Genomic DNA, 22,676 nt, shown 5'->3' on the forward strand with positions numbered 1-22,676 from the left:
GGATGCCCTCTGGCACTCATCTGAGAAACACTTACAAGCTACTGTTATCATCAGAAAGGCCCCCAGGCCCGGGTGCCATCCGCAGCAACGATGGAGAAGGGTGGGTACCCGCGCCCTCAGGTCGCTAATCTGGAGAAGGTCGCTTATCAGTAGGGACGCCACCACGTCCCTAGAAGCCTCACGTGACGTGTCACCATGCTGATGTGGGGTATTCCTCATAGCTGCTGGAGACCCGACACCTATGACGGGGCCTTATCGCCTCAGTCTCCGTAACGTGAACTTTTCAGGCTCATTTACCGCACAGACCTCATGAGTCTCTCATCCTCTGCACCACCCCTTGGCGGGGGTCGCCCTGTATCTAAACGGAGGTGGCAGGAGAGGGATCACGAAGGTTAGCATGGGCATCCTGAGGAAGAACAGATGAAGTGTATTAGCTTGGCCTGGCAGGTGCTGGAAAATGAGGCTACGGCTGTAAACAACACACAGTCACGATTTCACTGTTCTCTTTTCAAAACAGAAAACTGGAGGCAAAGCGGGGCTACAGTTAAGACTGAGTGCTTTGCAGCACTATTTACAACAGCCAAGACAGGAAAGCAACCTAAATGTCCATCCACAGATGAACGGATGAAGAAGAGGCGGTACACAGCTATAACGGAATATTACTCAGCCATAAAAAAGAACAAAATGATGCCATTTGCAGCAACACGGGTGAACCTAGAGATGATCCTACTAAGTGAAGTCAGTCACACAGAGAAAGACAAACATCATGATACCACTTGTATGTGGAATCTAAAAACATGATACAAGTGAACTTACTTACAAAACAGAAACAGACTCACAGACATAGAAAACAAACTTATGGTTACCAAAGGGGATAGTGGGGCAAGGGAGATAAATTAGGAGTTTGGGATTAACATATACACACTACTATACATAAAATAGATAATCGGTAAGGACCTACTACATAGCACAGGCAACTCTACTCGATATTCTGTAGTAACCTATATGAGAAAAGAATCTGAAAAAGAATGGATACATGTATATGTATCACTGAATCACTTTGCTGTACACCTGAAACTAACAACACTGTAAATCAACTATACTCCAAAAAAAAAAAACAATATGCAAGTGAGAGGGCTCTTTATATCTTGCTTTTCTATTTATTTAAAACCCAGGAAGAGTGGCTAGAATGCACTGTAGTTTTCTGACCTCTTGTGCTGTTCTTGGATGGTCCCAGTAGACTGATGGGGAGAGGGTGAAAAATAGGAGGGAGAGGAATCGAACACGAGATTAACTGAACTAAGTAACTTGCCTTAAAATGAGAAGACTCCACGTGCTCCAGTGCTTTGGACAATACAATGAAAATTCAGCCCGGTTTGAGTCTAAATTGGAAAAGATATCTCGACTGTGTATCTAGCTGCCTTTAAGAACCTTCTGAGTTCTAGCAAACAATCTGTTTAAAGCAAAAGGAAAACTCAAATTTGTCATATAGCCAATCTCAATCAAATGCCTCAAAACCAAATATTCAAGAGACACACGATCGAGAAAAGCCCCTAGACACAGAAGACAGAGACACATTAAATACCAGCAACACGCGTATCTTCCTATTTCTGTGCTGGCAGAGCGGCAGGACGCTGCCTTGGGTAACTGCATTCTGCCCACCCTAAATTCCCTTCCGTCTCCACTGAGAACTGTATCCTTCGCTTTCTCAGTTAAACTGTTTACAAGACGCCAAAGGAACACTGGTAAATAAATATTGGCTCAGCTTTGCCCACAGCACCTCCTTCAGTCGGAGGCTGCCCCATGCAAAGGAGAGGTCGCACAACAAAGCCGAGAGGAAGGCGGGTGGGGAGCTGAGCCACCTGAGCTCCCGGGCAGCGAGGACAGACCCTGTCACACGCCACGCTTCACGCCTGCTGCACCACCAGCTCAAGACCACCGAGCATCCCAAAGAGGTTCTGAGCAGCTAGCCAGCCAGGAAGGGAAATGGCCGAGCAACACACCAGAGCCATGCGTCTATGACCTCACATGGAAATGCAGTTCTGTGCCTTTCGATGAAAAAACTGCAGGAGGAGGGGCTTCCCTGGTGGCGCAGTGGTTAAGAATCCGCCTGCCAGTGCAGGGGACACGGGTTCGAGCCCTGGTCCAGGAAGATCCCACATGCCGTGGAGCAACTAAGCCCACGAGCCACAACTACTGAAGCCCGTGGGCCTAGAACCCGTGCTCTGCAGCAGAAGCCACTGCACTGAGAAGCCCGTGCACCACAATGAAGAGCAGCCCCCGCTCGCCACAACTAGAGAAAGCCCGTGCACAGCAACAAAGACCCAATGCAGTCATAAACAAACAAACAAACAAACAAACTGCAGGATGGGGAGACTGGGGTGCTGGAGAGGGAGGGGGGCTGGGGGAGGGGGAGACTGGCAGTGAGGAAGTACATCTCTGCCTGTTACGGAATCACTTTGTTCATGTGACCAGGTCAGTTCATTGATGGAAAGACTCCAAGCTCAGGGATCCCCAAACAGCCATCCTAATCTAAGTGATAAGATGGGTTCTTTCTTCTCAGAGCCAGGGGGTGCCTTGCTGAATGATGTGTCTAGAAGAGCTTCTTGACTCAGGTCAAAACTGCAGGTCACAGATGGAGGGCCCAGGTTATCTGGTCCCTTGCTATGCTGGGGGATAGAGGGGGCAGAGCGGGAGAGGGGGAGAGGGGAGGGGAGGGAGAGGGAGGGGAGAGGGAGAGGGAGGGGAGAGGGAGAGGGAGGGGAGAGAGAAGGCAGGAAGGAAGGAAGGAGAAGGAAGGAAGGGAAGGAGGCAACAGTGCTAGAAGAGCCCCCAGAAGAACTTCTGTTCAGCACAGAGCTGAGAACTGGACTCACTCATACCCTCAGCCCAAGAATTTGTTTCTCTTATATCAGTAAGTCCTTCACACATACTCTCTCATTTCCGGTTGGTCCGCCCAGGAAACGCACGCACTGGCTGGGGAAGAGGAGGAGGCAGCAGAGGTGTGTGTGTGGTACACACGGTGCGGAGGTACAGGATGGGACCCTCTCCAGCTGTGTGGCCAATCAGGGGGCCAAACAGCAAGACACACACAGCTGTGCGAGAAGGGCTGTTTGGAAAACTTTCTTAAACCAGTATAACAAGCAAGCCTAATCTTACCTGAATTTAAAAAAGATGATCCATTTGTTTTCTTTTTATGTTTATTTGTGCCAGAGATAAAAGCTTATTCTCCTTTTCTCAGCTTTCCAGAGAGAAAGGACCTTTGCTTCACTTCCCAGGAAACAGTCCCCTGGTCTCTGCTTCTCACAGCCCCCAGCAGCCTTGATTTCCCTTCTGGGGACAAGGGTGACTCATCTGCCTGCACAGACTCCGGAGGCCCTGATGTCCCCCGGGCCAGAGTCGGGGCCCCTGAATTGAAATACGAGACACCAGCGGGTGCCTGAGGAAAGCCTTCCCGCTCTCTCTTCTCTCTCTGTTCTAACTTCTGCATGACTGGGTAGGTAAACTAAGTTTTACTTAGGTCTCCAGGGCAATGTTTAGAGAGGGAGGTAAGAATCACTACTCTTCTTCTCTAAGGTAGGCAGAATTTACTGTCGCCCTAAAGAGGTCCATGTCCTAATTTCAGGAACCTGTGAACATGTCAGGTTACATGACCCAGAGGAATTAAAAGTTGTGATTCGGCTGACCTTGAGATGGGCAGATGTTCCTGGATTATCTGCGTGGGCCCCATGTAAACACAAGGGTTCTTATCGGGGGCTGGAAGGAGAACCAGAGAGACAGCAGCACAAAGACATAGCAGCTCCGAAGATGGAAGGGGCCGGGAGCCAAGGGGAGTCAGTGGCCTCTAGGAGGATTTTGTTCTCACAAGGAGGGATTACATTCTTTTCACATCAATTTGCAACACCTGAAGATTCAACATCTTCTCCCCTGGGGAGGCGACTGCACAGCTAATGACCGGTTCTCCAGCCTTCATCATCAGGCTGGTCCTCAGGAGACTCCATCTGGGGGTACAGCTTTGGGAGGGTCCGGAAGAGGGTGAGCTGGCCTGAAAGCCAAGCTGAGAGACAAACAGGTGACAGAAAGGTAAAACTTAGCCTGGAGAGGAGAAGGCTAAGGGAAGAAACAGTGTGAGGTCTTGATACAGAGAGAGTCGTTGTAGCTCCAGAGACCCAAGTGGGGGCCGGTCGGTGGTGGCCAAGAGGGTCAGAGTCAGGGTGGGGAAGAAATGGCTTGCACAGCGGGCCCAGCTTCCCCGTTTGTGGGAACAGGAAAGCAGAGGCTGCCGCATGGTCACGTATCGGGGGTTTCGGCAGACCCCACGGCTAGGCTTGGTGGCCTCCGAGTCCAATAAACGAAGGTCTGAAAAGCTCTTACTTTTCCCCCTAGGACTGAACACACACCGGCAGCATCTCCCGGCGGGGCAAACGAGGACTCCGAGAAGGCAGGACTCGACCCTCAGTGAAGGGGACCAGCCCCTTTTCCCAGAGCATCACTGAAGGGCCTGAGACCCCAGGTCTGTTTGGAGGCTACAGACCAAAGGGACCCACACAAACACAATCCCATCGAGCTGCAGACATCACAGGCTTCTACCTTCTCTTCTGATCGGAGAGGCACACAACTCAAATCCCAAATGGCCGGATCGTGGCGGAAACGATCACCAGGGGAAAGGCCAGCCTTGCGTGGTGGATACTCCCTCTGACCTGCGGCCCAGGGCTGCTGGGCTGCTCCGCGGGCCACTGCGTCAGAACCATCCTGTCTCTGGAGGCAGGGACCACGATGCCCTCAGATGGCGCAGGAAGCACACACACTGGATGGGAAGAAGGTATAGCCAAGGGTCTCCTGCATCGCGGTCAGCTGGACGTTCCCTGAGACCTGCCGGTTGTGAGGCTCAGGACTGTGAATTAACACACCCTCTTGGCGCGTCTTCTGCTCGTTAAAGATTGGGACCCACTGATCTCAGGGGTGTCTGCACGTAGCATCACCAGATTCCCTCCAGGCTGGGTGCAGAATTTAGTTTGGGGTGTGAGAAGGTGAGAGGCTAAGCGGAGGTGAAGTTGGGTTTGTGATAAGACAGGGGAACAGATGCTGGGAGGTAGGAACAAGGGGTAAAAAACTATGGAAGAGTAAAAAGTTCTGGTTCTATCTTGCATATAAAGAAGTCCCCCTGGTTACAGGGCAGGAGTTCACTGGTCTTATTTCCTAGAACCTACGAGAGGGAATGACACATCGTAGGCGCCACACAGGGACTTGCTGAGTGAAGGAAGGGGTGGAAAGTCCACCGCGGCCGCGGCAGGTGCGCCGGACTCCGTGTCTGGCCGCTCCCAGGACGAGGCCCCGCACAGGCCTCCATGAGCTGGAGGGAGGGCATCCACCCGCCGATGCTGTGGCCGCCCAGAGGGCCCCCCACGGCCAGGTGAGCCCGGAGCGGGGTGAAGGGCTCTCATTAACTGTTCCTTTAACACTGGAGGAAGGGTGGGGATGCCATTACAAACAACTGGCCAAGCCAGCTGCTGCCTCGTCACCGGCACAGGAGCAGAGATGCCCTTCGTTCCCCTTGCGTGGCTGCCACAGAAGGAACCAGAGGCCCCTCTGAGGTCCGCGAGGCTCCACGCTGGCCTGGCCCCCGGAGAGGCAGAGACCTCATCCTCCCTCTCCTCGAACTGTGATCAGGGACACGGAGGAAATACCGGCTTCCTTCTCATTCTTTGCACGAGGTGGGATGGCCGGCAGTTTGGGGGGAGGCTGACTGCTGAATGTAGGGAACGTGGCTCTTCCTCCTTTGTTGTGTAGCCGCGTGCCTTGCGGGATCTTAGCTCCCCGACCAGGGATTGAACCCGCGCCCCCTGCAGGGAGGCACGGAGTCCTAACTGCTGGACCGCCAGGGACGTCCTGGCTCTTCCTCTTTTTCCAGATTCCAGATCCACCGAGAAAAGTAGAAAGGAGGTCGTTGGGGACGATCAACCTCTGACACGGACCACGCCTCTGTCAACCTCCCTACGCAAAGGTGATCTTTCCCTCCGTTCTTTTATCGGTGCACTGGCAGGTCCTGTCTCGGATATGTCTGCCCCTGAAAGGACTACGCTTTCTAGGAACCCAGTGCCTCAATTTCCTCCTATTAACCCCCTCCCCACTTTTCCTGGACTGCAAGATTTTTAAAAAGCTACAACGAGACAGCATTAATAGAGGACGCCAAGAATCTGCCTTTAGTGCATCCACAAAACACTTTCCACAGACCAATGAGACGGTGTAAGCACAGTGGCTTTGTAGTTCAGGAAATAAATAAAATAATTGCAGAGAAAACTGCCTGCCTCGACCAGACACGCTCAGGACGGCGGAGCCTGCGGTCACCGCCCTGCGTCACACAAGCTTGGATGCTCAGAAGGGGGCAGAGTCATGAAGCGGTGACAGGCACTCGTGGGGATTCGCCAAACAACAGTGTCTCCTCTTCTAAGGGCTCTAATTATCCCATAATAACCACACCTCTTATTTTAAATTTATTCCCTAAAAGGTTTTTTTTGGGGGGGCGGAGAGGGGTGAGGAGAGGAGGGATGACAGGGCGGGAGGTGGCTGTTTGGGTTAGAAAATGGCGTTGAAAGCTTCCAAGGTGTTCTGATCTCACTACCTGACGATCTGTAACGGGCACGTCCGTGACCCCATAAACACCTGCGTCACTTTCTTCCTTCACTAACCTACTTCCAACTCACCAGGAGACCGGTCAACAACTTGGTGTGCGTGACGCTGGGCCAGACAAGTCATTACTGGTTCTCTAGATGGGCCAGAAGAACACTCTGAGTCTGAAGGACCAGAGGAAGAAAGTCCCTTGTTGGGCTCTGAGTCCTTTTTGAGCATTATTCTATGACAGTAAATGTTTTTGGAGGTGAGAAAGTGGTATGGAAACGGATGTGGGCAGCATCAACCTCTTAACACCTACTGCAGTCTCACTGTTTTCTTCACTTTAATTGTCACTTAACAAGTGCTCGTTGGAGCCGTCACTGGGTGATGTTTCTAAGAAAGAATCTACTTCATTAGTTGTCAACAACCTAGGTACCTCCTCACCTTGCCTATCTTCAGTACCCTCCCCAGTCCCATGAAGAGGGACACAAGAATGAAGGTGTAATTTGGGGGCATGAGCTTGAACCAGTCGCTTTATATTGATATCAACTCAGCCTGTATGGATCAAACAGGAATAGAGCAAAGGAAAGGGAAACTTGGTTCTAATGATATTTTGCTTATGAATTACCAAAATAAAAGTACACGCCTCCCCATAGCCGGGCCCTGATATTTGCTGTTTTTAAAATAGATGGTCATGGACACAAATTGAAAAATCGTGGTGATTTCCTTATAAGAATGAAGAAACTAAGAAATACAATTCCAGGTCCTCAGGAGCTCCTGCTTTTGAATATTTCCCGGGGTGGCAGAAGTGGTGGCCCCCTCAGCTGTGGCTAACAACCTGTGGTCCCTTGGGCACATCATTTAACCCTGCGGGCTTCTGTTTCCTCATCTGGATCATGAGTGAGGCACCTGGATAGATGATCTTGAAGATTCCTTGTGATTATGAAATGGGATGATTTGACCAAGCTCTGGACTCTGGACAGAAAAAGTGAGGAACACGGATTTCTGTGGAAAGCAAGTGCCATGTCACTGGGAGGTTAATGAATACCTGCTGGATCCTGGTCTGTGCCAGAAAGGGGGCAGATCTTCCTTTCGATAACAGGACCCCAAGGTTGGCAAGAGGTCACCTGGCAGAGTTCAAGGTCTGAGATGCTAATGAGCTGCACTTCAGCTACTTGGGTGGTTTCCTTTGCAAATGACCGACTGCAGAGCAGTACACACTAAGTATATTGCCTGAAATAAAAACAAACCACTCTCCGAGGGCTTCACTCTCAGTGGTGACAGCTACGAGGAAACGGGTCCGACCATGGTTATCGTGCTTTATTTAACCCAATAGAGCATTTTGTCTTTGATAAGCAGGTGTGTTGGTTCTATAACATCAAGTCAAATTTGAAGTTCACTGCCATCCTCTTTAGCTAAGCCCCAAAGCAGAAAGAAGTAAGGAAAGGGTCTACTTCCTGCATTTATATTCTAATATTTTTAGGAAGGGCGGGGAGATATTTGTTTTCTGAAGGCAAAGGTTCAGAGAAAAAATATCACTGGATCTTATTCCAGTTTAAACCTAGTTTCTTATTGTCCAGAGGAGCAGAATTTAGTGTCACTCCCAAATAATCATCTTTCTCAGATGATACTTTAATGTCTTAAAAAAAAAAAAAAAAAAGCAATAGGGCTTCCCTGGTGGCGCAGTGGTTAAGAATCCGCCTGCCAATGCAGGGGACACGGGTTCAAGCCCTGGTCCCGGGAAGATCCTACATGCCACAGAGCAACTAAGCCTGTGAGGCACAACTACTGAGCCTGCGCTCTAGGGCCCGCGAGCCACAACTACTGAGCCCGTGTGCCACAACTACTGAAGCCCTCGTGCCTAGAGCCTGTGCTCTGCAACGAGAAGCCACCGTAATGAGAAGCCTGCACACTGCAACAGAGTAGCCCCTGCGTGCTGCAACTAGAGAAAAGCCCGCATACAGCAACGAAGACCCAACACAGCCAAAAATAAAATAAATATATATATAAAAAAGCAATAGCATGCATTATATATACATATTCCCTCAATAGTTCAATAAAGGTAAAAGTGGACAATTCCATTTCACAATGGAGAAAACTAAACAAAGAAAGATGAAATGACTTGCTCTAGATCACAGTCCTTCAGCTCTTGGTCAAGATGTCCACACACTTTAGAAAGAAAATGAAACTAATTCCTCTATCACATTCTTCAGATTAACTGGTTTTTAAACCTCTGCCCAGGGCATGAACTTTTTTCGGTTTCTAGCCCTAGACACTTAAATTCTTGACTTATGCATGATGTGAATACCTTTCTGTCTCAAATCCTGTACAGCCTCCCCAATCCTGACCTCCTCCTGTTCATGTCTCAGCAGCAAAGGCATTCCCTCTTTTAAGGCTACACCATCCACTTACTGAACATTTTTACGGCTTTGTGCCCTGTCCCGTACATTAGTGCATAACCTAATCCTGGGACAGCTGGGAAGGCAGGCATGGGGGCTGCTGCCCTGGGGCTGGGGACACGCAGGACAGATCCTCACACACGCTACTCCAGGCTCCAGATAAGAGGCTTAGAAGAGGGTTTGATTCCATCCGTCCAACCTCCCATCCCCTTCAGTCCATCAGTTTTCACCTCTCGCTGGCCTCTTCCTTTCCTGCCCTGTTCCGCCTCCTCCTGCATCTAGAAGGTTGTTTACGTTTCTCCATCTTAAAATTTTTCCTCCAATTGACCCTGCTAGACTTTGTAAAAGAAACCACTACATTTCATGAAAGTGTCATATGTCAATACATAATCCCCGCCTCCAGGCTCACATCCACCCTCCTCTCACGGCCTCCGGAACCATGACATCCCTGCCACCGCTGCAGTGATTGGCCACTTGGGGGTGAACTGCCTGCCCAGTGGCGCAACTCAAATGCCTCTTCTCTGCACTCACCTTCATCTCCTTCCTGCTTGGTTCCCCGGATACCAGGTTTCCCCGGAGCTCCCTTCCCACCACCTGGCTCCTCCCGACTGTCCCCAAACATGGTCCTCAGCCAAGGCTTCACCCCCCAGGCCCCTGCTCTGCTGTGTTTGGTGATTCTAGCTCAATGATCCCACCCAGGCCCCACCTGGCTGACATCTTCCCACCTCCCCGCCTCTGCAGCTGACCCAGGGCAAGGTCGAGGATCAGGGAACCCATCTGCTTTGGGGATGTATTTAAATGAAAGGCCAGTTCGCATGTGCCTCAGCTCAACGTGTATAAAACCAAACCACCTTCCACTATAAACTTTTCCCGCTCCCGGCTGCCCTCTCTCTACTAATGAAAGCGCTGTCCTACGGGTCCCCAGGCTCAATACACTTCCGTCTTCAACTCCTTCCCTTTGTCTCGCTCACATCCAATTGGTACCCAAGTGCCACCACTGACACTCTTGCGCTCAAAGTCCTTACATGGCTCTTCACTGCCTGCAAGAGGAAGTTCTAGCTCCTCAGCCACGGCTTTCAGGGCCCTCCCTCCCTGGTTCCTATTTCCCATCCATCTCCTGCTGGTGAAAAGTGAGATGCATTTCCATTTGCTGACTGAATGCTTTTTCTGTGTTTTCTCACGCTTGACACATCTGATAAATCTCCCATTTCTACCTCCCCAAATCCTATCTGTCTTATAATTTTGGCTCCAACGGCAACTCTCCCGTTAAAAGTTACCCTCATTTCCTCAAGACAGAATCTCTGCTGTCACTGACACCTTGTGCCTTATCTGATTCCTGCTCTTCAACCAGAAGAGTCCAGGTTGGGGCATTTTGCTCATTTTTTTTTTTGCATGTGACCACTGCATCTAGTTTAAGGGATTAAGCCACATACCAATGAAGCATTTATATTTTGCCGCTTTTAAGTCTTAAAGCGTGGACCTTAGATTATAAGCCTCTGGGAAGTTGTGACTAGAGTCAAGTTTTGTTGCTTTTTCCATCTAATGTAAAACACAATTAAGCACTCCATACATGCTTTTACTAGTGCCAGCAATGATAACATGGTTATATCAGACAGCAACATAGATAATTTGGGAGGCGGGGGAGTCTCACCGAGTGGCTGCGTTGTAGAGAAGACACGCCTCTGAGCTCACACACACCTCACAAGGGGCCATGACGTGGACCTGCACACGATACAGGAGGCTGTGCAGGGCAACGTTTACACTGAATCACGGACACATCACAGCCTCCAGAGCCACTGAAGCAAACACGTGGAGAACGAGAGCCCCTATCTAAAAATATTGAAAAAGTGCACCCCGAACAAAGCAGGACCGAAGTCCTGAGTGACTGACAGCCCTACGAATGAAGGATGGGATGTGTCCACCCCCGGGGCCAAGCTTGCAGAAATCCAAGCTCTGCGGCAAAGGGGAGGACCATACGTTATCGTCACCCACTCGGCGGGGCAGCTTTAGTTAAGCTTTAAAATAGCTCAGGACTATTAAGAGACTGCGCCATGGCAGGGGCATCTCATCGCCTGCGCAGGGCAGCCCGGCCACCGTGCGAAGCTGTTCTGATGGCAGGCGCTGAGATGACTCTGGCAGCTCAGGAAACGAATGAATGAGACAGTGAGCTGCGGTTCTGCTATTTGGACCAACAGACTTCTCATTTCCTTGACGGTAAGGGAAATTTAAAGGTAATTCCACATCAAAACGCCCAGCATATGCAGGGGCCGTCAAAACTCCAGTTGGGAGGTTTTGCATGCTTTTTCTTTTTTAAACCCTAGAAGCAGAATGATGAATGCCAAAGAGAGAAGCATTTACTGGAAAGATGGACCACTCCCAGTGATTATGTGTTAAAGGCCTAAGGACTTCTGAAATATTTGCTTTTCATGAAATGCCTCTGTTGAGAAGCACGGAGCAGAAGTGCCAAGGACACCTTCCTCTTTTTTCTGGTTTTGTCACTTAGCAAATCTAATCTAACGGTGAATACTATTCTCAGAGCTCTTCGTTGCATTAAGTGTATAGAAAAATGGTACAGGTTACAGAAGAGGGAGAAAGTAGAGAAAGATCTCTCCTTTCCCCACCTTGGTCTAATTCACAAAATTTCAGCTTAAGGTATACAAAAAAGTTGGTCATGAAAAGTTTTTTTTTAAAGGGTGTAGAAGCAATCGTTTGTATTTAAAGACTAATAACCAAATCCTTTTACCACAGTGGGAATTTAGTCAATACGTCTTTTAAAAAGCTAATGCTAAAATATAAACGACATGAGGGCAGGGGTTTGGTCGGCTTTGTCCACTGGTGTTTCAAATGCCTGGAATCGTTCCAGGTACATAGTAGATGCTCAATACATATTTCTTGACTGAATGAAAAGAAGATATCAGGAAATTATAGTCACTCTAGTGACATTTTATTTATGGAACATTTTACATAATGTTCAATCCCATTAGCAATGCTGAAAATAAAACGAGCCCCATAATGTCGAGAACAAGTTAACATGTGGAAACCTTCTAGGAAAAAAAAAGTACAAAAGGATGAAACCTACAAAAAACAAGCAAAAAATGGAATGTCCATTCTCTTTCTGTAGCAATGAGGATGTAAGGCTGTTTGACTGATTCAACCCCGCAAGTAAAGAGCTGATTTTAAAAAACAACTTGCTTTCTGCTTGATGGCGACACTTTAATGTGTAGCTAACGAAGGGGAAAACTCGACTGCCTGAGATTCACTTGCTTGATAATAAGCAATGAGGAAAGACAGGCCTAAGGGGAAATGTGGGCAGGTAAGAGACCCAGGTAATTTCCAAATGAAGAATGGATCCCTGAATTAATAACACGCTGAAGAGCAGCACAGGAAAAAAATACCCCCAAAGTTAAATGGGACCCTGCTTCATGGACCCTGTGGAGGCCCACCTGAGGGCGGTTGGCGAAGCACACGGAATTAAGAGCGCGTTTGAGGGTGGTCTTTCAAAAGCCCACATCAGAGGAGATGGTTCTTTTCAAGTGAAATCCCTTTATCTGACCTGAGACTCTTACTTATTCTATATCACGACATCAGAATGTTTTGAAAGCCAATCTTCGTAAAATTATTGGAATAAAAACCGTGCTTTCTATGACCTTGTTCTAATGTGCACTGGTATTGCTTCATTCTTCAGAATCCTGTCAGACCTGAACATCCACCTGGCAGGGGCGCGGACTACGCCACACGTCACCACGACAGACTCAGGGTCCTTAGGGACGTGTGCGCTGAGCTAGACGGAACACGCGGCTTTCAAACCTTTCTCTTTGAGCATTTCTACTTGCTGTTCAACTGAAGTAACACTTGAAGTATGCATGACACACTGTTCCAAATGCAAGAGGGGTTACGAGTAAAGAAACCGTGCCTACTTTACAGGACTTACTATCTAGAAGGTAGAGAGACAAGTGCCCCAACAACCAGCCTGCGAAGGAAATAAGTGTTTTAGAAGAAGGAACGTCCTTTGACAGTACAGGAGGGCAGACTTGAGGCACTGATGGACCATTGCTTCCCAGGTCAACGGTTCCTCTTTCCCTCCAATCCGCCCTCAGGGAGCTTCTAATACAGCTCCTTACCAAGGAGCCTGCATGTGACCCAGGTTTAGAATGAGGTATGTATTTATATTAGAAATACATTGTGGAAGCAATTAATTCTTTCCGGAAGGCTTCATGGTGGAGATGACATTTGCACTGATTCTTAAGAGAGAAGTATGAGACTACTAAAAGCAACTTTTATTAATTACTAGAAACCTTTTTTTTTTTTTAACTGCTGCTTAATCTATGGAAAGCAGTATAAACTATACTTTTTATAATGTGCGTTAAAAACACCGATTTTGGACCTACTCATGAATCTTCCCAACCATTGACACTGTAATAAAGGAGTGATGTAGGAGGTTTTCACAGGAGGAAATTGGAGAGAAGATATTCAAGGCAGAGCAGCCAGTAGGTTTAACAAAGGCAAGAAGGCCGACAGTGTGTTTCGGGGAGGAAGAATCCCAATGTTGCTGGAGGGTAGACTGCTGGGGGCTGGGGGGCCGCGGCAGTTCTGGGGAGAAAGGATGGAGGCAGGTCAGGGAGCTCCCTGAAGGCCATGCTAAGGAGTTTGTCCTGCTCTAGCTGAGACCACAGTGAACCGCGTGAAAGTGTCTGAACCGAGCTGTTGGCTTTGTTAAGTGTGCAAGATGGAGCTGGTGGCGGCACTAATGGGACAAAAGGAGCTTCACCCGGGGGGGAGTCAATAGGAGAGGAAAAAAGATGTTTCAGAGAGAGAACCGACTGGACACGGTGACTGATGGGATGACAGTGAACCAGAGGCTGGCTGCAAAGGTCACTTCACCGGCTTGAGCCTGGGTCAGTGAGAGGCGGAGGGTGTCTCAATGGGGATGAGAGGTGGTGGGAACAACAGGTTTCTGGAAGAAGGTTGGCTTCAGACTCCCCGAGGTCGTGGCATCACTCGGCAGCCTGGGGAGATGGCCTCCCCCAGCGCCCTCTGTCTGTGCCTCTCTCCTGGCCCCATCAGACTCCAGCGTGATACTACTGCCCCCGCATGTGACGGCTTGGACAGGGCAGTGCAGGCCCAAACTCATTTTCATGGACTTGCCCAGCCTAGCAGAAGGCTCCAGAATGTGGGCTAGGTCTGCCTGTGAATCCATCTCTTCCCATGATGCGAGTTCTTGTGTGACACTTAGTGGGGGGACAAAACCTCTCATAACACTGAAGGGCTCTGGGATGACTCGGAGGATAACTTCCGGGTCCCCAAAGCTCAGCCAGCCTGGTGATAGCGGTGCGTGACACTGGAGGGGCCCACTTGCTGGCCCTCCTTATGTGAGGAGCCCGGGAAAGGTCTGAATCCCACGGAAACACCCCCAGTCTCTGTTCCCCTCAAAGAGTCCACAGGAAGCTTCACAGCCTGCAAGGAGGCGGGCCGTGTCTTGAAGATGGGAAAAAATACTGCCTAGACTTCAGAGTGAAAACTATGTGAAAAGCCAATGGTAGGAATGGAAAAATGCTCCCTAGCATTTTAAAATGCCTTCCACTGTCGACAGAAATTATCTATTATCCTGAAGTGTTCACTTGACTGAGTGCACTTACAGAAGCATTTGGAGAATTTTAAAACATCCTTTTATAAAAAAAAAAGAAAGAAAACAGAAGGTCAGTGGAATAATGTGGTACATGAATACAACAGTATGTTTCAGACAGGAAATGCCAGAGAAATGTTCGCGTGTGGTAATGATAACCCTCTTGGCGCAAGTTCTCAAAATTACCAGGCAAAGGCAACAAATCTACAAGCTGGGTAGAAGACAGATGTTATCTCTCTTTAAGACCTAGCCACATGCCTTACAGACAATTTACCTCTTTATACCAATATCGAGACTCATGCCTCAAAAACAGGTTGAAAATCGGGTAAGAAGAAATGACCCACGAATTAACTAAACAGGAGACTGAAGTAAACAAAGGAAAAATTATCATATCAAAATGAAAGACAAGAAACACGATTAAATTAGGCTTCAAAAGACCTCAGAGAAACTCATTAAAGGCATATAACATGCATTTACCTGGTTTTTATTTTTTCATGATTTAATTTCTAACTTAATTCCCTACCATCTGATAATTGGAAGAAACACTTATTCTAACCATGGGCAACTGAGATGATTTTTCTTTTTTTATGTTTTAATTTTTAACTCTGCTTTCTTTGAGAAATGTTCTCAAAGGTTGAATCATTTCATCACCAAAATGACTGAGATGATTTTAATGTTTATTTCAAAGCCAGGAGACAAAGAAACCTATTTATTGCTGAAGGGGATTTTTTTTTAAATTAATGCTTAATTTTTTAATGTCTTAAAGCACAGACCGTTTAAAATCATTTATAATGATGCTGTAGGGAGCTTGTTCCTGGGTATGCAAAACAGAAATGATAAATTTACAATTATTAAAAAAATTAATAGTTTTGAGGACTGAGTTGTCCCTTTACTTTCTAGATGGATTTGTCTGAAGCATAAGAGACATCTATCTTTAAAAACAAGGCCTGTGCAGGAGGGGGGGCTGAAGCTTTGATTCACTTTACAGTTTGAACGGACTGGTTCACGGTTCAACTGGAAGCCCTGTTTTTCATTATTTAGAAAATAAAAAATCATATTGGCCTTGGGACCAGCTTTCTTTCCCTTTTATTTCCTGGGAAATTGCTCTGATGAAGTGGAGAGTCATGAATTCTTACAAACCACCTTTCCCGTGACTTTGAAAGAGTCCCTGGTGGAAATTAGACAAATAATTTACTTGCACTTAAATGCCAGATTTTTTTTAGTTACACTTAAGAAAAATAATTGAAACGTAGATTTAAATCGTTTCTGCTGCTACACTTCAGCATTCTAATGAAATACTTTCAGCTCTTATGCAAAGCATTCCTCAACAGAGAAGAGAAAAACCACTCTCCCTGACACCTCTGTTGGCAGAATTTCCGGAAGGGCCGGACACCACGTTAAGAGCAGAGGGAAGGACGCTTGGCTGAGGTGGGAAGAAAGAAAATGCATCTCAGGACACATTTTCCCTTTCATTCAGGTCTCAGGAAGAAGCTGAAAATGGTCAGATATGTTTCAAGTTCCTTAAATATTCTGGCTATCTTCTTAGGCTTTTGAGTACCCTGCATTTTAAGAAGGTCACTAAGTATTTGTGCTCCTGACCATACTGGATGGAATGGATCCATGTACATGGACCTTCTCTCTTACCCCTCACCCTTCACCTCTCACCTCTCCCTCCGCCCCTGCTCAGCACCACGCCTTCCACGTGAGGCTGTGATCGTGCCAGGCCTTTTCCTGCCTCACAGCCGGTACTTGCTCTGTCCTCTGCCTGGACACCCTTTCTCTGGATTATCTACGTGCTTCCTTCACTTTCCTCAGGTTTCTGCTCAAACGCCACCTTTCCAGAGGCGGCAAGGCTTCTTCAACCCTTTGCACTCTCTCCGTCTCATCCTGCCCGGTCTCTCTGCTCACAGCGCTTGCCTGGCACACACGACTGCGCATTGTCCGAGTTCCCCTAACAGACGGGGAGACTCCCAGGGGCGGGGAGTGTACATATCCTTTCACTGCAGGGTCCCCAGCACCCAGGCCAGCACCTAAGGCTATACAGACGCTCAGAGCACTAACTGTCAATTATAATATCGACACTGATCAGCTGGCAGACACTTTTGCACTTGGCTTCTTAAACCCACGAGCCTTCTTAAAGGAGAACAAGACGTTCGAGTTATCAATTCTGATTCTCTGGAATGTCCTGGGCACATATATATGCCCAGATATCACAAAGGAAGAATATATCTTCGTAAAGTCGAATGAACCTTGCCAAGCAAACAACAGGCCACATACCCTTAACCCAAATGTCCATCACGAGAATGGTCACTTCTGGAACAGCAGAATAATTTCAGTGTTAACTACAATAGTAAACTCTTTAAGGGCTGACGGGCCAAACGGTGGACTCTGGCTCCTCGCCATATAAGGAAAAGTCTTCACAGAAAAAAGAGTTTTCTTTTTTCTCCACCTTGTTACCAACCATGTGGTGAGTTTCTGCTGATTACTCTAAATGCAAGGGAGTCAAGGCTGAAAGCCAAGGTTGGAAACATTACAATCATTGACTTTTGCCAAAATAAAGTCAATATTGCTTTCTCTTTAAAAAAAAAAAAAAAAAGCCAATCTTCTTCCTTTTCATATGAACAATTAAAAAAGCATTCGGATTTTGAGGGATGTTTTAGTTGTTTCACTCCGAACAAAATATAGTTAAAAATACCAGCTGCTGACTAAAGATCCACGTATAAATGTATAAAATGCATGTACAATGCTCTGTGCTGTTTTTAAATTTTTATTGGAGTAGAGTTGATTTACAATGTTGTGTTAGTTTCAGGTGTACGGAGTCTGTGCTGGTTTAATGTCATCTTTTCACAGTCCTCACAGGGAGACGATAATTCTCATTTAAAACACTTTTCAAGCTGATTTCTAAAACAGATACATTAGCAAGATCAAATATTTAATTTGTTTTTAAGAAAAAAAATCACTATCATTTTCATAAGCGGGAATATACCATGTCAAAAATGTGTATGTCCCGGGCTTCCCTGGTGGCGCAGTGGTTGAGAGTCCGCCTGCCGATGCAGGGGACGCGGGGTCGTGCCCCAGTCCGGGAAGATCCCACATGCCGCGGAGCGGCTGGGCCCGTGAGCCATGGCCGCTGAGCCTGCGCGTCCGGAGCCTGTGCTCCGCAACGGGAGAGGCCACAACAGTGAGAGGCCCGCCGTACCGCAACAAAACAAAAACAAACAAACAAACAAACAAACAAACAAAAAATGTGTATGTCTTAAAAAGGATTTAAATAACCAGTTTATGTTTTGCATTAGAGTTATAACTTAATCTCTTGAAAAAAACGACAACGCTGATGTCTCAGGAATATTATCTGTTGTACGAAATGAGGCCCACATATAGTCATGGTACGTTTTTGAAGACATTTCAAGAATGAAGGCAACGTCCCATGTGCTGTTGCTTTGAGATGAGGTGGAGGATACAACTTCCAGCCTCTCCTAAACATCTCTTAGGTTTCTCCCTCAAAACTGTACTCAGAAGGAAATGTGTTAGAAACACAATGTTTTGTAAACAAAACAAGGGCTGTGGCAGCTTCACTGCTCCCTTAAGTTGGAAGCCATAACAAAGCTGGTCCGCCAGGTGCTGTAGCTTTCCTTCTCCATTTTTCTGAAAGAAATCTCCACACTATGACATAAAAGCGTGTTGGACAGTTAGCTCATCTTTTGGGAGCAGCCGACAGAGGGCCCTGGGGGTTCCAGTTAGGAGGGGGCTTGTACGTTGTTCAGGCCAACTCCTCCACGTACCAGAGGAGAAGGTGAGATCATCCATCAAGGCCCAGAAAACACAGAGAGGAAGGCAAACCAGCTAAACGCTTCTTAAAAAACAAATCCCAGTGTCTAAGCAACCACATTAGGTCTGGCTCCTATGAAAACGAAAACGGCATCTGCCTTTGAATAAGGCAACAGAATTTCTAAGGTGGGGGGGGGGGGGGGGCGGGGAAAACACTTTAAATGACACGGCCCAGAATGGGACCACAAAGGAACAACAAAGATGGTCCCCTCTAGGCCACGGTGTTGAAAATCAAATGTAAAGGATGGAGCTGGTGTGAAATATCATGACGAAGATGATTCGGGATTTTGAGATTTAACAGAGAATTCTTAAATTGCTAAACCAAAACCAAAAACACAACAACAACAAAAAAAAAAACAGGAGAAAAGAGCATTCCTGAGAGACTTCCTCATCTTGGGGAAACCTCACGAGGACTGAAGCGACAGCACATTTTTCAAACAAAATGAATGTGCGAGAATCAATACCAGGGTAGACTCCCTCGCAAAACCTTTTTTCTCATTTTATCCTTGGAGGATAAAAACACACGCTCAAACTTTGTTTCTTTAAAAGATACGTGCACCCCTATGTTCACAGCAGCACTATTTACAATAGCCAAGACATGGAAACAACCTAAATGTCCATCAACATAGGAATGGATAAAGAAGATGTGGCACATACATACAATGGAATATTACTCAGCCATCAAAAAGGACGAAATAATGCCATTTGCAGCAACATGTATGGACCCAGACATTATCTATCTAAGCGAAGTAAGTCAGACAGAGAAAGACAAATATGCATGATATCACCTATACGTAGAATCTAAAATATGACACAAATGAACCTATCTGTGAAACAGACTCACAGATATAGAGAACAGACTTGTGGTTGCCAGTGGGGGATCTGGGGAGGAATGGACTGGGAGTTTGGGATTAGCAAATGCCAACTATTATATACAGAATGGATAAGCAACAAGGTCCTCCTACCGGACAGCACAGGCAACTACACTCAATAGCCTGGGATAAACCATAATGGAAAAGAATATAAAAAAGAATGCATGTATGTGTATAACTGAGTCACTTTGCTGTACAGCAGACATTAACACTGTAAATTAACTATACTTCAACGACAAAAAAATAAATTAAAAACAGGCAAACTGAAAAGGAAATTAAAGAGGTAATTAAGCCTGGTGTCCGGCTCGGTCTGAATGCGTCCACCCTGCGCTTGGCACTGACCCCTGTGTCCCGTCTCCCAGAGGCAGGATGACCCCTTACCGGGACTGGTGAGGGCTCCTAGGGCGCTGCTCGTGGTGGAGAGAGGATTTGCATTGGTGGTAGTGGCTGAGGTCTGGGCCGCGGCTGCAGCCGCCGCCAGCGTCGCCAGGTTCTGTAACTGTAAAGCATTCATGCCTGCGGGGTGGGGGAAGAGAGAGGCAACGTCAGCAATAGGCCCACTTCACCCGTTTCCAAAAAGAGAGGGCAGGGGACACGGGCAGAGAGCTCCGGGATGGCACACTCGCCCCAGCTGCCCTGGGGACTCGTGTGTCACCACGCAGCCTGTGCCAACCCAGCACCCTCTTCCTAACGCCTCCTCCCAGGCTGCGCAGGTCATCCTAAAAGATAGGCAACGGGTTTCTGCGTGGACCATGGACGGCAGGGCCTTCCCCCTCGTGGCTGTCAGAAACTGTGAGATCCGGGCTCGGACAGCTGGAGTTTCAGGGGAAACTCTCCATCCCTAAACTCGACAGGTACACGTATGAGGTATTACAGAAGAAATGATGTTTTATTGCTCTGAAGCTGCACTGATTCAGTTTCCTGGCTCTATTAGCTGTGTGACTCTGCACAAATTTCTTAACCTCTCTGTTTCCTGAGTCAGTGGTAACAGTTACTGTACCTTCCCTCACATGGTGGTTGTGCAGATTAAATAACTCGATGAATGAAAATTACCCAGCATAATAACTGGCATGATGTAAGCCCCCAATAAATGTTAGCAACTATTGTTGCTGTTACTATTTTATTATCGACCCTGAACTTCTCTCTCCAGGTTTATTTTGAATGTGAACTTGAAATCACGTCCATGGCAGGAACTCAAATAATATTTGCTGAATCAAAGAATGAAAAAAAGTGGCAGTGCCATTATATCTTTATTTGTAAAATGTTTGTGTCTGCATCTTAAACGTATTTGTATCTGAAAGAGGATCTACTTTTTAACTAGAATGAATCGAGGGCTAACGAAAATTAAGAAGTGAATAGCAGAGAGAAAGGAAACTCAGCTGAGAGGTCTGGGGCTGATCCGTCACGGGGGTGCTGGCAGGCCCTGGGGGGCTCGGGCCTGGAGCCTGTGCCGTGTACACTTTTAGTATCTTTTCTCCCCCTCCTTCTGTTTCTCAATACACAGGTTCTCTGCACAAAGTCTTCTTCCATGATTCCCTTTACCCCCACGTACATTCAAGAAGCAGGAAACAATGGTCCTCTCCTCATACAGAGGAATTTTACACAGAAAGATATGGGAGTTAAGTCATCGGCTTAATTTTACCTTCTTCTTATGTCTCAAATCCGGGTACTCAACACACGGCTGCTGAGCAAATATAACCTCTATAACCGGAGACAGTGGTCTGACAACAGCGCCGGGTGGGGACGGGGCGGTGGATGGAGGGGCAAGACAATGTTCTAGCAACACAGCTGCGAAGCCCCCGGCCACCATGTGGAGCCCCGTCTCAGCTTGGCTCAGAGCCTGGCTGCCAGGCTCACCTACCCTGCTCCTCCGTCCTGGCTGCTTCAGTCAGGACTTATTTCTACTCAGAAAAGAGTTCCCCAAGTCCATGCTGCAAAACGGGTTCTCATTTTGCTCAAAATGATACTCTACCTTCTTGCAGGAGGCACCCAGTCCTGTGGCTTACGGTAAAAGCCAGCACCCGTTTCTCAAACCCACGTAGTTCCTGGGGATGCTGAGAAGCAGGACAAAGCATTGGGGGCATCCTGTGAACGTGGCCCCGCTCCATCGAGCAGGGGACACTGGGAACAAAGCTCTCTCCTCCCCTCAGATCAGGGGTCAGACACGGTGGTTCTGATGAGCCCTTGGGAGTGGTAAAAGCCCAGGGCCTATTTTTCAGGTTTGCTTGAGGAAAACGGAGCTGGGGGAACAGGGCTTGAGTGCAGACCCCATCGGACCCTCCCCCTCCCGCCCCTACCCAGGGGGCGGCCCCGGAAAGCGGCTGAGCACACTCACGCTGGCATGACCAGGGGCCGTGCCTGGGGTGATGCTGCTGGGTGTGTGTGTGTGTGCGTGTGTGTGTGTGCGGTGCACCAGCACGGACCGGCCTGGCTGCCACGGCCCCTCTAATGTGCTAAGGACGTAACGCAGTCGACCAGACACCGTCACCAACAGACGGCTGTGCAGACGAGAGGAGGGTTTAGCACCGACATTAAAGTCTGCACATCTGGCAACGGGTAATGATCAGCTGAGCACCCTCCTCGGCCTGGGCCGGAGGGTCCCCCAGGGCACCTGCTCTGGCCTGCCTGGCGGAGCCATGGCCCGATTCTGGGGCTGGAAGGAGCTCAGCCCGCTCATCTGGGTCAGAGCCTCACAGAGCCCCCAGAGGCTGAGGCACGTTCCCTCGGAGGGTGACTGACAGTCTGTATCTAACGCGCACTTTCTGCATGTTATCTGTAAACTCCCCCATCGCTGTTCCGAACTGTGGATCCATGGAAGATGAATGAACGGGCAACACACAGCATGAAATGTTCCCACGCTGCTATAAAGAGCAGTGGTGGGACTTCCCTGGTGGGGCAGTGGTTAAGAATCCACCTGCCAATGCAGGGGACGTGGGTTCGAGCCCTGGTCTGGGAAGATCCCACATGCTACGGAGCGAGAAAGCCCGTGAGCCACAACTACTGAAACCTGCGTGCCTAGAGCCCGTGCTCCACAACGAGAGAAGCCACCGCACTGAGAAGCCCATGCACCGCAACGAAGAGTAGCCCCCACTACCAGCAACTAGAGGAAGCCTGCACGCAGCAATGAAGACCCAACACAGCCAAAAATAAAATAAATAAATTTATAAAAAAAAAGAAAAAAAAAAAAAAGAGCACTCTCTACAGACCCAAACAAGGTTTTTCTCTGTTCTTAGTTCTTTAGTATCTACAACAGCTTCAAATATTGACTGTTTCCCTCAACCGTTAATTAATCCCTTCTACAAATACTTATTAGGACCGTGTGTTTTCTTCATCTCACCCACG

The 22,676-nt window shown here is 47.9% G+C and overlaps 1 protein-coding gene across 10 annotated transcripts in view; it reads right to left on the reverse strand.

Annotated features, from left to right (window-relative positions):
• The window catches only part of CELF2 (CUGBP Elav-like family member 2), a 397,933-nt gene that overhangs the window by 28,228 nt on the left and 347,029 nt on the right, over nt 1–22,676 (reverse strand). For all 10 annotated transcript variants that reach the window (XM_032621812.1, XM_032621814.1, XM_032621815.1 and 7 more), the window contains one exon: nt 19,716–19,850. In XM_032621812.1, the coding sequence (XP_032477703.1) occupies nt 19,716–19,850 (135 nt within the window). The remainder of the gene's footprint in view (nt 1–19,715; nt 19,851–22,676) is intronic.

This window comes from Phocoena sinus, chromosome 2 (assembly GCF_008692025.1).
Source record: "Phocoena sinus isolate mPhoSin1 chromosome 2, mPhoSin1.pri, whole genome shotgun sequence".
Taxonomy (NCBI): Eukaryota; Metazoa; Chordata; class Mammalia; order Artiodactyla; family Phocoenidae; genus Phocoena; species Phocoena sinus.